Source organism: Papilio xuthus, unplaced genomic scaffold (genome assembly GCF_000836235.2).
Source record: "Papilio xuthus unplaced genomic scaffold, Pxut_1.1 DF827714.1, whole genome shotgun sequence".
Lineage (NCBI taxonomy): Eukaryota > Metazoa > Arthropoda > Insecta > Lepidoptera > Papilionidae > Papilio > Papilio xuthus.
In genome coordinates, this window is record NW_013530935.1 from 1,742,485 (window position 1) to 1,756,318 (window position 13,834).

Consider the following 13,834-nt stretch of genomic DNA (forward strand, 5'->3'; position numbering starts at 1 on the left):
AAAAATATAAATTTAATAGAGAAATATAAGCAAATTTTTTGCCGTTAGCTGTGATAGAATATAAAAAAATGCATTGCCAAAATGATATACGATGTTAATTCACTGCCTTAACCTTCCGAAAACTCGAGGCTACTAAATCTCATAGATATAATACATAGAGAACTGTATTTTAAGGTTAATTATAACTAATTAATCTAATTTCATGTATTTATTTTAATATAGTTTGTAGTTTTTCTTGTAATTCAAATATACAAAGTATCTAATAGTTGTGTTTCATTTTAATATTCTGTAATCCGCTAAATAAGTAATAATTTGTATTTATAATTAAATAGATTTAAAAAATATGTATTCTTCAATCTTTTTGAAGCATAAAACTAGAGGAAAATGTAGAAATAAATAGCACTTTTTAATCATTTTATTTTTTTATTCATAATGTTATAAATTTATTATATAAATTGTATATCACGATGATGTGTCTACAGCCATCGGTTCACTGTTTGTTAAATCTTTCTGGATCTCAATATTGTTTGTTGAGGATTTTTCTGGAAACAAACAATTGATAATGCTATCGTAAAATTCTACTAGCGTTCCGCGTATTATAAAACTTCTTACAGTTGTTTTTTACACTAATATAGTTAAAAAGGAAAGTCTTTCCAAGAGTAGTTTACTTCTTTATCGCCTAATGAATCTGTTCTCATACAAAAATTATAACTGAAAAGTCTGATTACACATTATTGCTATTATTTTCTAAAAGGCGCTGTTTTAAGATAAATTAAATGTTATAATTACTTCTAATAAATGTGGGCGGCAGCGTGGCCACTGTGAGGTAGCCGGTGTGTCCGGTCGTGCTGGTCGGCCACGTGGCCACGGTGTAACTCTTCTCACTGTTCGGCTTCTCTTCCACTGGACTTTCCGAACTCTGCAACAAACAAATCATTTCATTTATGAAACATTCTATCGAAAGGTTCCGATTCTATAAATGGGTTTCGAAAGATTTGTTTTATTGATTGAAAGTAACTATTGCCGTGATATTGTGACAATTAAACTCATTTTTGTCTTTGTTTTCCCAAAGACAGATAGAGAGATATCTGTATGTGTGTTTTAAACTGTGCAAATACCAGTACTCTGCTATCTCTAGCATGTTAATATAATAATAAAACACAACTGTTCAACCATTTCACCATTTCTTGTAGCATCTAATGGAGAAATGAATCTTTTAACTCACGCTTAGCGTAATTGCTTCCTGGTAATAATTCACAACAAAACATATAGACGTAACTGCGCGCCGGTGTCATGAAATGACAAGGCGGTTGGCGCCAAACGTCAATAATGACAGGCCGGCTGCGGCAGGTTACCACTCATCTTTGTCTTGCTAAAATCAACATTAACATATTCAGAAGAACCCAAATAAGTAACTTTCCTTTATCGATAAATCAAAAAAATCGGTATAAAAATGAAGCGATCAAGAAATACGAGAAGTCGACAATAGTCACATTAATATGCCATTGAATTGAATTACAGCTATAACATATCGTTAAACGATTCTATCAATATATTATTTTTAAACGCAATCGAACATAAACTTGATAAACCCAATAAATCTGTTTAACAACCTACTAATGCGACAGATTCAAAACATTAAAATTCAGATTAAAACATAAAACCTTCACGGTGTCAACACAGAATTTAACTTACCAATTGATGACATGTTGAAAAATAAAACTAAAACGAGATTTTAAAAAAAGAACTCGGGGCAAAGAGGCGCATTAAGAATTGAGATAAGAAGATGGACGAGCACTCAGACGGGCGACCGACTTTATTATTTATTGACACTTAAAATAATTACTGGCCCGTGCCCGCCGCGCGTGGCAGAGTGGCCGCGGACTCGGCGAGCATTTGCCTTCTTTTAGAAAAAAAAAAAATGCTAATCAGCGCATAATATTATAAACACACATAGAACAATAATTTATTTCTGATATAGAATTTCCAATAAATTAATAAAAAGCAGTTCTAGCTATATTTTCTCTTTTAGAAGGAGTTTGTTGGCTAATTCATTATCCGCTAATGACTCCAAAAAGTCTTTAGGCCCTGACGTAGCTTACTCGAAATACCTGTAGACCAGTTTCAGAGTTGATAGCAATCGGGGACTTAAGGAGGCGGTTAGCTCATCGGGTAATTAAGTTTCTACGAAACGATGCTTTGAGGTTATTTCTTACAAAGCGAGGGTAACAAACGAGCTGAGGTTCGGGAATCAGTTACGATCTGGATAACATGTGATAAGGTACTATAGTCATTTGCACATATGTTATTATCGCTACGGTCTCGTTAATAAAAAAGATATTTTGGTTTTCGCTGTATAAAATTTTTCTCATCCGAAACTCACAAAATGAATTGTATATATATTTTCGGCTTGTTATCCTTAATTAATAATCTCAGACATTTATGAAATTAGATCAAATATTTATCAATGAAATTAAATAATGCACGTGGAGTTCTTTTTAAAACTTACATATTACATACTAAAATGTTGTAGTTCACGGTAAAGTGTGACGATTAAACCTAATTCAGATGCAGGAATTTTGACTTTACACATTTAAATTATTATCATCGATAAGTATTCCTCGTACTGCGTTTCGCGCCAATCGCATTCTGGCACGTTCGGAGAAATGACGCAGTCAAAACGATTAAAAAAGAACAAGATGACAGCTGTCAAAAACAAAAGACATAACGCACACTTTAACAGAGTTTAATGGAAAGCTTCGCTGTTACAACTTAATAACAGTTTGCGAATGAAACATCAGATTATATAAATAAAAGAACAAAATATTATTGTTCGTGCTTATTCCCATCAGCATAACATATCCGATCGTAATGATTGGAAATAAACCAAAATATATTGTCTTTGTATACTCCGAAAAGGATATCTGAGAGGCGCTGCTATCGCGTTAACTTTTGTCAGAAAATATATAAAACCTACTTAGACATGGAAAATGACAAACGAAAAAATATAACAAGACACCTACAGTACGTTTACAGGAGGGCGCTAAATTGCTATTGGAATATAGTTTTATTGATGGCTACCGGGTCAGATTATTTCGTCGGAGTATCTGTGGGCGATGTGTGTGTTTTTGGACCGTTTAAGAGTGATAAAGGTCCATTATCCAAATACCGTAGCTTCCGAATTGACATTCCGTATATCTTACTGCAGATGAAACTAAAGACCTTTTCAACACATTATCTGTCTCTCTCGACACGACGAATCGCCTTTTTACCCGACTTCAATATCAATTCGTCTGTTTTTTTTTTAAATATCTGTTGAAACCCGTTTAAGTGTTGAATAAGGATGAAACTTGGGGAGTTAGCGTATTATTGTAATGTGCTGTGAATGAAAAAGCAGTCATGTTCATAATAAAATAGGGTAGATAGATTGATATCATTTTGGCAATAATCAGTAAACTAAAATATTATTATAAAATAGCATTTGCCTGTGACTTCCAGCATAATTAAAAAAAAAACATGCATCAAATATAGTCTTTGCAACCAGTGGTAATGTAATTTTCTAAAGGCAAAGGAATTTTTGAAATTAATCCAGTAGTTTTTGAGTTTATTCGTTACATACGCAAATAAAAATCTTTCCTCTTTATATTAGTAAATGCTTAAGGCACATTTCATTAAAATTTGCGGGCAGATATAGAACATACGTAGACGAAGTCGCGGGCAAATGCTAGTATCTATATAAAGTAATTCATTAAAAAGGTTGTAGTTAAATTTTGTTTGCGAGACAACGGATCCCAATCAGTGGACGAAGGCCGGACCCCCCGGGAACAAGTAATACGATTATACGAAGCCAATCGATCGATTAACAATCGATTCCATTCTATAATAAGCCAGCACTTTCTCTCAGATAAATGTCATACTCTATGTTATTAAATGTGTATCAACCGTAGAGCTATATAAGTTATAGACATGCCATATAAAAAAAACTATTATATAATTAATAACAAATTTATAGACATAAGAAAAATAAATGTAAACTAGGTTATTTTTTTATTATAACAATAAGTAATAAATAAAAACCTACAATAATTTTTAAAAATCCAAAGCTAATTAAAAAATAAAATACAGATATAATCGATAAAAATGCAATAGCAGTTCTATAACTTATGTTATCTTTGTTCAAATCTTAACATAATCCTATGGGCTTTCTGTTATGTCCGGGATTTTGTTACGGTCACTTGATTTTAATACAATACATAATCTGTGGATATATTGCCATAATTTTAATGACTATTAATATGAATTATTCGGCTTATAACTTGATAATCACATGTTATGTATTTAATTTACTTAAACGGGAAACCATTGCGAGTTTTTAGTATTTTTAATCGTTTGATGGTTTTAAATACTAGTTTTTTAAATAAAAATTGGATCGCACATCGATCCAATTTTTTAAAATCCAGAATATCAAAAGAAACAAAACACATAAAATTTGTATATATTTGAAATAGTTATGTTCAATTCAGTTATTGTGGCCTTAACGGCCGTTCAAAAATTGCCATAGCGGTCGGTGTTTCACGACCACAAGGCGGGGTATTGGTAAAGTTTTCAACTAGCAATAATCGCACCTCGGATTAACCTCATTGGTTACGATATTGCCTCTGCGCAAAGTTAATAAGAAAAAGTTCGGCGCTAAAACCCATACTCCGCGCGTTGACAAATGATATCGCCGAATAAAAGACTGGTGGCGCCATCTTTTGGTTAGACACGAGAATCAATTTTAGGAACTTTTTTATTCACAGTTATAATTTTTTAATTATTAATATTTAGTAACAGTTACATATTTTTTTGCTTTAATTTAATTGATTTAATAAATGAGAAAATTAAAAATTACTTTGTTTTTTTTTGTTGTTCAAAACCTTACAAAAATAAATACTAAACATGCAAAAGTATGGTGTCATAATTTCATACTTTTTTTTTAAATTTATGTGGACTGATATTTTTATAGGCATTACAGAACTAGTGACGCTGTTATTTTTTTTTTCTAAATCTATCACTGAGAGGATTGTAAAGTCGGCCTGTTTGTTCGTCGAGCGCGTCCAATGTCCGCGAAAATGCTTGCACGTAACATTTTCTCAGGTCTGAGACTCGTCCGGTCAGCGTGGAGCGTCACGCGGGGCATTGTGATATTTTTTGTGGGGTCATGACGCCCCATGTTACGTGTCGGAGGTCGGGTTGAACGCGCTTGTCCATTGTCGTCGACATTCGTTAATAAATTTTTATTTTAAAATAATAATTTCATACTATTTTTATTAATTTAGTAAAACTTAATAATTGAAATAAGTATATTAAACTTTATTTAAATAAAACCTGAATATTCATTTTTTTTTATTTTAGTTATAAATATTTAACAACTATATTTGAATTTTTTTAATTAAAAGAATCCCTTAAAAATATATAAAATATTGATATGGATGGATGGAATAAAAATAAAATTTTTATCGTAGTTTATTATATAAGATGAATTATTTAGCATAAGATTCAAGATAAATTGATAACCTATAAGAAGCGTACACGTGTTAACACATAATTCATTTGCGAAAGGAATTTGCACATGTATACGATGACGTCATAGTTTTATTTCCTTATACTTGTTAGTTATTCTTTCAATTGTAAGGTAAATGTTATTGTGAGTTGTTTTCTACGTAAAATGTCGATTGTTGAATGAAATATTCATTTTCCTCTTGTCAACAGAAGTGTTGTCGCTTGAAATAATACAGTATTGTAAGAAAATATCAGTTACTTGTAAGTAAATATTACAATTATGTTGTGTTGTGAAACAAAAAAGTTATGGTCTTATAAGACCACAGCAACTATTAGGAATGTTAATGTTGTAATTACGAAAAGTTAAAATAAATAAAAAAAGCGTCAATAGCCTAATGGTTAAGGGTATGGATTTCCGATCACGAGGTCGGAGGTTCGAATACCGCCATTCGACTATTGTCATAAACCATATCCTAGCACAAGCATATAGAGCTTAGTTGGAATGGTACAAGAAATATTAGTAAATTTACAAAAAATCTACTAATATTTAAAAAAATTATTATGTGTCAAAAGACAATTATAAAATCCACCTTTGAACTACCTAATTCTTAGAAGTAATAATATTATATTAGAAAGTAAGTTTGAAACATATTTTAAAATAAATTATCTGGTAACAGCAAAAATACAGTGGTAAATAACCTTCTTCGTTTTGAAGTCGGCTAAAAATAAAATTCTGTGTCGACAACAGTGGGCAACATTCGGGAGCGATGTCGTGACCCGACTTGGTTCATCAGTCGCGATGTCGACCGCTCAATACGCGAACACTACAAAAGCCAAGCCAATACAAAAACGAATCTTCTAATAAAATCCAGCGTGAAAAGTGTATTAATTTGTTTCCTTGACCGTGCGATCACGAATGCGAACAGTAATTCATAGAAATCAGGAAATAATTTTTTTGTTGTAAAAGAAAAAATAAATCTGCTATAGAAAGAAATAAAAGGATAGACCTGACTTTTGTTATTTTACGATCTTTTTATTAACCATTTTAAATGATTTTTGTAGTTTAAAATGAAATTTAAAATATCTCTTTTGGATACGGTCCAATTAGCTTTAAAATGTTCACGATCTTTAAATCTACGTAGATTTAAAAATACAGAAAAATTACTACGTGACCACAGTAACATAAGACTACAACTTAGCATAGAATGAGTTAAATAAAATAGGAATTTCATCCTGGAACCTTTAGAATTAAAACACATCATCCCGGTTATTTTGTCCGGTGTCGGCATTGATTACTTTTAAACATTTTGTTGTACTTGATTTTAGTTTAAAATTATATTGTACAAAATAATTTAACCATTACGTGTCTGCATTACATTTTAATAACAGGCTACACGTAACACGAGCGACGAATCTACGTCGGCTGGTAATCGGACCCAACACGGCGCCTAACGTCTACGACAATAGCCCGCGCTTTAAGGCTAGGTACACACGAAACCAAAACTGTGAAGCAGATCAGGAGGGTTAGACAAAGTGCATTTGCTACGAAGCGATTCTATAACTTCAAAAATGTACGAAATTGTCGAGCGATAGTCACTATCTAAAGTTAATGTCAGTTCTATACATTTTTAAAGTTGTGGAATTCCCTTGAAGTGAATTCCTTTTTGTAACCCTGCAGTAGACAAAGCAGTGATACTATTGTTTGAACGCAAACATGCTATTTAACGAAGCTAGGATAATGTAACTTTATCGCTAGTAGATAGCTTCATCTTACTCATATTATAAATGCGAATGTTTAGATGGATGTTTGTTTGAAGGTATCTCCAAAACAGCTGATCGGATCTCGATGAAATTTGACATACATACAGAACATAGTCTGGAAGAACACATAGGCACATATTATGTGTTTTCTTAATTCCGCGCTGACAGAGTAGCTGGCGACAGCTAGTATGCAATAAAAACGGGACAACCAAGTGACATCTGTATAGAAATACAGACGTAGACGTAGATAGACAAAAGTATAGAAGTGACTCTAGATGAGACGATTTGTTATTGCCAATATCGAATCTTATTTTGTCTAGGGGACATTTCTTTGTCAGCGTTGTGTGCTAAACATTAGTACTGCATTGTCTACTACTCTGCCTTACAGTTCCACCCACGTATGAAACTAGCATAACACAGGACTAGAACAAGCTATCGAATTATCGACCGAGTGAGAACACGATCGATAAGATAAAATCGATATTATGACGTTATCTGTGCCCGCGGCAAAACGCCCCGTTGTACTCCGACTGACAGTCGACGTGAGTTTAACGAAATAATGAAAGCATTTTCTATATATAACTTTCATTAAAATGTACACGTCAATCATTAATATATATCTTTATCATCGCTACGTCGGTACGTGTCCGTTGAAAGGAAGTTAATGTTTCGTGCGTAGATCGGTGATTGTTTTAATTGTGTTTACGAAATACTGAAAATAAATACCAGAATTTAAGTATTCAAACGGGCATTTAAGTATACAAACATAACATCTAATATTTAACAAAACTTAGTTACTAATGTTTCTAATCGTGTTTTCGTTTACAAAATCGTTATATTATCCTTCATCTTCATATTTCTTTCTTTCTGGCTAATGCCATTTTTCATACAATCCATTCTCGTTTACTTAGCCCAATCCCTACCATGATTTCTCCATATTTAGTATTAGCTATCGTCCGCGGCTCCGTCCGCGCGGAATAATAAAAAAAGTTAATTAATAGTCTATGTTTTCTTCCAGACTGTTCTATGCTAAATTCCAGCGAAATTTATGCAACAGTTCTGGAGATACCTTCTAACAAATCCCATCCATTTAAACATTTGCATTTATAATATTAGTAAAATTAACTATCCATACATTATTTCTACTACAAATGACTTTACAAAAGTATATCACCAGATTCCTTATTTACTTTATAGCCATTTAAAAGATAGATCTATGTATATATACATACATTTTATTTATGTAAATGGTATATTATATTTACGACAATTGCGTCACAACAGCTACCTACGTATTGATAAGGTATCTTCAATATCGAGGTCAAATGTCAAGCAATATTAATCCATTCGCTTAGACAATGGCCACTGAAATCGTTCATTATAACTTTCGTAATATTACGCGTTGTTACAATTTAGGAGCGTTATGTGACTGAACTTTTGGTAACTGTACACTTTCATTGAAACAATTTTATTATATTACCATCACTCTCATTTCCTTTGACGAAGATAGGGACAAAGATATCTTTATCAAAAAAATTCTAGTGATTCAAAAGCGCATGGGTAAAAACCACAGAGTATTGAAGTGTATTCCTAACGTGCTAGGGCGTCACGATCGTTGTTCTGTGGGAACAAACATATAAACATCGATTTTATATATATATATATATTTTTATAGCAATTTTATCATTAGTATAATACCATGTTAACCCATTCGGTGCCGACTTGCTGAGTTCATTTAAATCTTGTAGCATAGAACGTGTTAAATATATCGGCTTATATAAAATGTATAGCAGAGACAATAGCTTGGAATGGAACGGGTAGTGTATCGGGGTCGCGGCGGGTCACGAACCGACTGCGGATTTTGGGTCACAAGCTACCTATGAGCTTGTGAGATGCTTACGTGTTACCTTTTAGCTTTGCTTAATAATTAAAACATTTAGACTAGTTTCGCCGAGTCGCTACACTCGCAGTTTGTTTTGATTAAAGTAGCTGTCACCCGCGACTCCTCGACAAGTAGCCTTTGTGTTCTTCCAGACTATTTTCTACATGCGTGCCGAATTTCGTCAAAATCCGTTAAGCCGTTCCGGAGATATGTTCAAACAAACATCCATTCCTCCATACATCCATCTAAATATTCGCATTTATAATATTAGCATGATGGAATGTAACTTTCCTTAATAATTTGGTGGTCAAAGCAACGCTATTTTTATTGTTAAGTAAATATTACTGCAGACTTGAAGTAGTGAAACGTGTAACAGGAAAAGATAAAATGCGAGCAAGATCCTCGGAGTACCCAAAAGGACAAACTACGTCACTGACTATTTGCCCTGTTCAGAAAACTACACTAGGACTTTTATTTAGACTTTATCCCATCGCATGTAAAGGACATTTTTACTAAATAAATTATGATTAACATTTTGATAAAAGTAATGAGATTGAATGTGGATGGCTACAAAGGTAGAGAAAGACGAAAATACCGAAGAAAGCATAGATGGATTGTGTGAAAGAGGATACGCGTAAGAAGGTGGTGGATTTAAATATGACGACTGATAGAGATGTATGGAGTAGCATACTCTGCCGACCTCCGAAGGGACAAGGGTAGGTTGATGACGATTAACAATTTATATTTTAGGTAACAGGACATAGATTAATTGTAATATTGACTCTACAAATGTTTGTCAAATTAATCAACAAACAATTGTTGTAATTGTAAGTCATTAATAATCCATTGCTAACTAATGAACGACAGTTTAACTAATAAATTTAAATTAATTATACAACTCGAATGTCCCGTCAATCCTTTAACCATCGTAAAGTCTAATCAAGTGCTGTTTATTTGAGATATTGTTAAACTGAACGGTTCTACATCTGCATCAGACGAATCTACATCCCAATACTTTAAGTTTATGCTTATCTTCTGTCAGGTCGTAGTTTTCGTTGGTCGTTGTTAAAAGTAATAGGTAAAGAGAATTACATACGTTCATTTAACACGTCTGTAAAGGATGTACATATCTTACTTCTTACTAATATTATAAATGCGAATGTTTGGATGGATGTTTGTTTGTAGATATCTCCGGAATGGCTCAACGGATCCCGATGAAATTTGGCATACATATAGAACATATTCTGGAAGAACATATATGCTACTAATTAAGTTATTTTTTAATTCCACGCGGACATAGTTGCGGGCGACAGCTAGTTTTTTTTTTAATAATTTCAATTAATTAAATTATCTTTTGACAAGTTTAATCATTTAGGTATCTCTTAATTCCCTTGTCAACGCAGGATATTCCTATGATAGACAGTTGTGTTAGTATTGTGATAGCCATATTCATGACTTGACTATATTGGCTAATAGATAAGATATAAGACCTAATGAATAGGACTCCTCCTACGGATATAATAATTACCAGTTTATCGTAACAAAGTTGTCAACGTCTAGCTTTCGTTCTTGTTCGTGATTGGATTATATTAAGCTGAGAGCGTCCGGCGACTGCCCACGTGCCATTCTATTGTGCTATGTCCCGATCGATCACAATTACGGATGTAGTGCTTAATCATGTTTATTCAATTAATTAAAATTAATACGGTCAAGGTAATATCTATTGTTTAGTTTGAAGGTCCCTTGAAATGTTCGCTGCAAAAAATAAATTAATTGTTGACATTGGTTTGATAAGGTATTCAGTTAAGATTGCATGTAGCTGAAATGCGTTTGCTAAGATGGATGTGTGGTGCGACAAGAAAGGATAAAGTTAAGAATGTGTATATTAGAGGAAGTTTGAAATTAGAGCCAGTGATCGACAAATTGTGGAGTAAAAAAAAACAAAAAGATAATGAGATTGAATGTGGATGGCTACAAAGGTAGAGGAACACCAAAAAAGTATGGAATGACTGTGTAAAAGAGGATATGCGTACGAAGGTGATAGATTCGGATATGACGGCTGATAGAGATGTATGGAGGAGTAGTACATACATTTTAATTACGCGTAGACACCGTTACGTGCAACAGCTAGTCGTACTTAAAATATAGATATGTCCCAACATGTAGAACTACATTTTCTATGGTAATTGTATCTACAGCTAATTTAACATGATTATATGATAAATTGTCAAGTAAACTACGAGTAAATACATTAACCGTTTCACTGCTACTGATTCGCTTGAACACCTTTATACCTGGCATTGAACGTGTCAAACAAAACAACCTATATACTACTGTAAGAAAGGGCTATGTAGCCGCGGGTGACGATTGCTTTACAAGGATATAAATAATAGTATAATTGGTATATAATGTCCTACAATCACATTGTTCCTATACTCAAGCGACCAATGAGTCAGATACTAAAGTACTAACCGAGTTACAAATGTTTGAATATATTAGACGAATTGATTATGTTGAACGCATATAAATTATATTATTGTATATTTGGTTTGTATAATTCAGACAATAGAAGCAAAATTGTCAGTTAATTCTGCGGCTAATTGCTCGAATAACTACTGTTTAGAGTAAGCATATGCTTATTGCATTGTATAGTTGTATGCAATATGCTTGAACTTAACTTTGTTGTATAGTTATAATTAAAATAGTAGAGACAGTAGCTACGTTAGGGTACGGCGAGGTGAAGCGATCGCCCAGGGCGCCGGGAATAAAAGGGCACATCATGATGTGCTGGTGCGTGCACCAGACTCACATAAATCCCCCGACAGCAAAAAATGGGGGCGACGCAAAAATTTCGCCCAGGTCGTCTGAAATGCCAAATCCGGCCCTAATCAGAGGAAAGGTTTTTTTCGATCATAGCTTACATCAAGGAAGTTTTAGCTAACATATAAGGAATTTTACTAATCTTACCTAATATTATAAATGTAAATGATAAGATGGATGGATGGATGTTTGTTTGAAGGTATCACCAGAACGGCTGAACGGATCTCAATGAAATTTGGCATAGAAGTAGAACATAGTTTGGAAGAATACATAGGCTACTAATTTTTTTAATTCCTCGCAGAAAGAGTCACGGGCGACAGCTAGTTATAAATTTTACTTTACATACTAATGTTATAATTTATCAGATATTCAGCTGTTTTTAATCAATATACGGAATTGAGACATTAGCGAGGGAGCCCGGGGCGACACACCACGCAGTAGTATCCAATCGCATCTGTACCCCGAGGCTGGTGTAAAATATTCATGTTAATAAGTAACTATTAACACTATCAGATGTCGTCATATAATTGTAGTTATAAATCTTATCTTGCAACTTAATGATTAAATCTATTTGCAGAATAAACTAATATATTTCTTGAAATAGTGACAGTGTGAATAAAATTTGTTAACTGCCATTACATGAAATAAATCAAATTATTAGTACAAACGTCTAGAAAATGTGACAAAAGATAGTCAACCCGTACGCTAATCATCCCTGACCTGTTTTGAATTTTATACGTAAATAAAAGTATTTTAAATTATTTTAAAATAATTACTTGTCAAATATTAAATACACAAAGGCTCGTTAGGGTTGCCACATTCGCGACAGCTAACAAAAGTCAACAAAACGTCATGTGATTGAAATAAACGAGTCGCGAAAACTAAAGGTGTCTGAGTTCGGTGCCGGGCGAAGCGGTCGCGCATCTAGATAGCAGCCGCTCGTGGGAACGGAGCGCGCTAATTTATGGCCCAGCCCTATGCTACATGCGACTGACGACTAAATCCACGTTAGGGTTACCAATATAAATCAATAACTGTCTATACAGTACAAGAGTATTTTGCTTATTCTATAAAAAGCAGCAATTGTTAAGGTCAACTTTGCAAAAAAGTATTAAAATTTTAATTATTTATAATTATAGAGTCACTTTGACTTGGATTGCTGTGTTCAGCTTTGGTTTAGGATTGTCATTTAATATTTTTTTCTTAGCTATAAAGTTTAAATGATAAATTAAATGAAATATTCTTAGTAAGTCATTTTCCTACAAGACGTTAAAGAATATTTTTGTCCGCTTGCGCCAAATGGACATGGTCACCGTAGCGCAGTCGTCTTCGCGTCGTAAATCCGTACCGCAAATGAGTATTCGTACCGAATTCTGGTCCGACGTCTAGCGATGTCGCGTGCTACAGTGAATTATGAGTCCGTTTTGTTGTCCGCTTGTCCTCTCTCACTATTGTACCGGTGTTGATATTCGAGCCTTTGCCAGATGTAAACAGTATGAATGTTGAACAACTTGCAAGTGCAGGAAGACTTTTACAATAAAATTATTTCGAAAACTGTTAATTTATCCATCACAGACTCCGATAGACGTCGCTAAACTTTATAAGGCTAATTAATAACTATAATAATAACTAATTCAGATTTATATCTTTTATAGAGAATGTTAGGAATGGTTACAATGGAAACCCACCCTAATATATCCAAGTAAAGTATGTACGTTTCACTGGTAACAATAGAACCGATCGTGTTAGCATGTCTTACCAAATAACTAGCGGTCGACCGCGACTTCTTCCGTACGGAATTAAAAAAAAAGCTTAATAAGTAGCCTATAT

At 33.4% G+C, this 13,834-nt stretch overlaps 1 protein-coding gene across 1 annotated transcript in view; it reads right to left on the minus strand.

Annotated features, from left to right (window-relative positions):
- Window positions 1-430: 430 nt before the first annotated feature.
- The window catches only part of Trmt61 (tRNA methyltransferase 61), a 47,402-nt gene continuing 33,998 nt past the window's right edge, over window positions 431-13,834 (minus strand). The window contains exons 6-7 of the mRNA XM_013310447.1: window positions 790-919; window positions 431-542 (exon numbers count right to left, since the gene is read on the minus strand). Of these exons, the coding sequence (XP_013165901.1) occupies window positions 463-542; window positions 790-919 (210 nt within the window). The 3' untranslated portion in view covers window positions 431-462. The remainder of the gene's footprint in view (window positions 543-789; window positions 920-13,834) is intronic.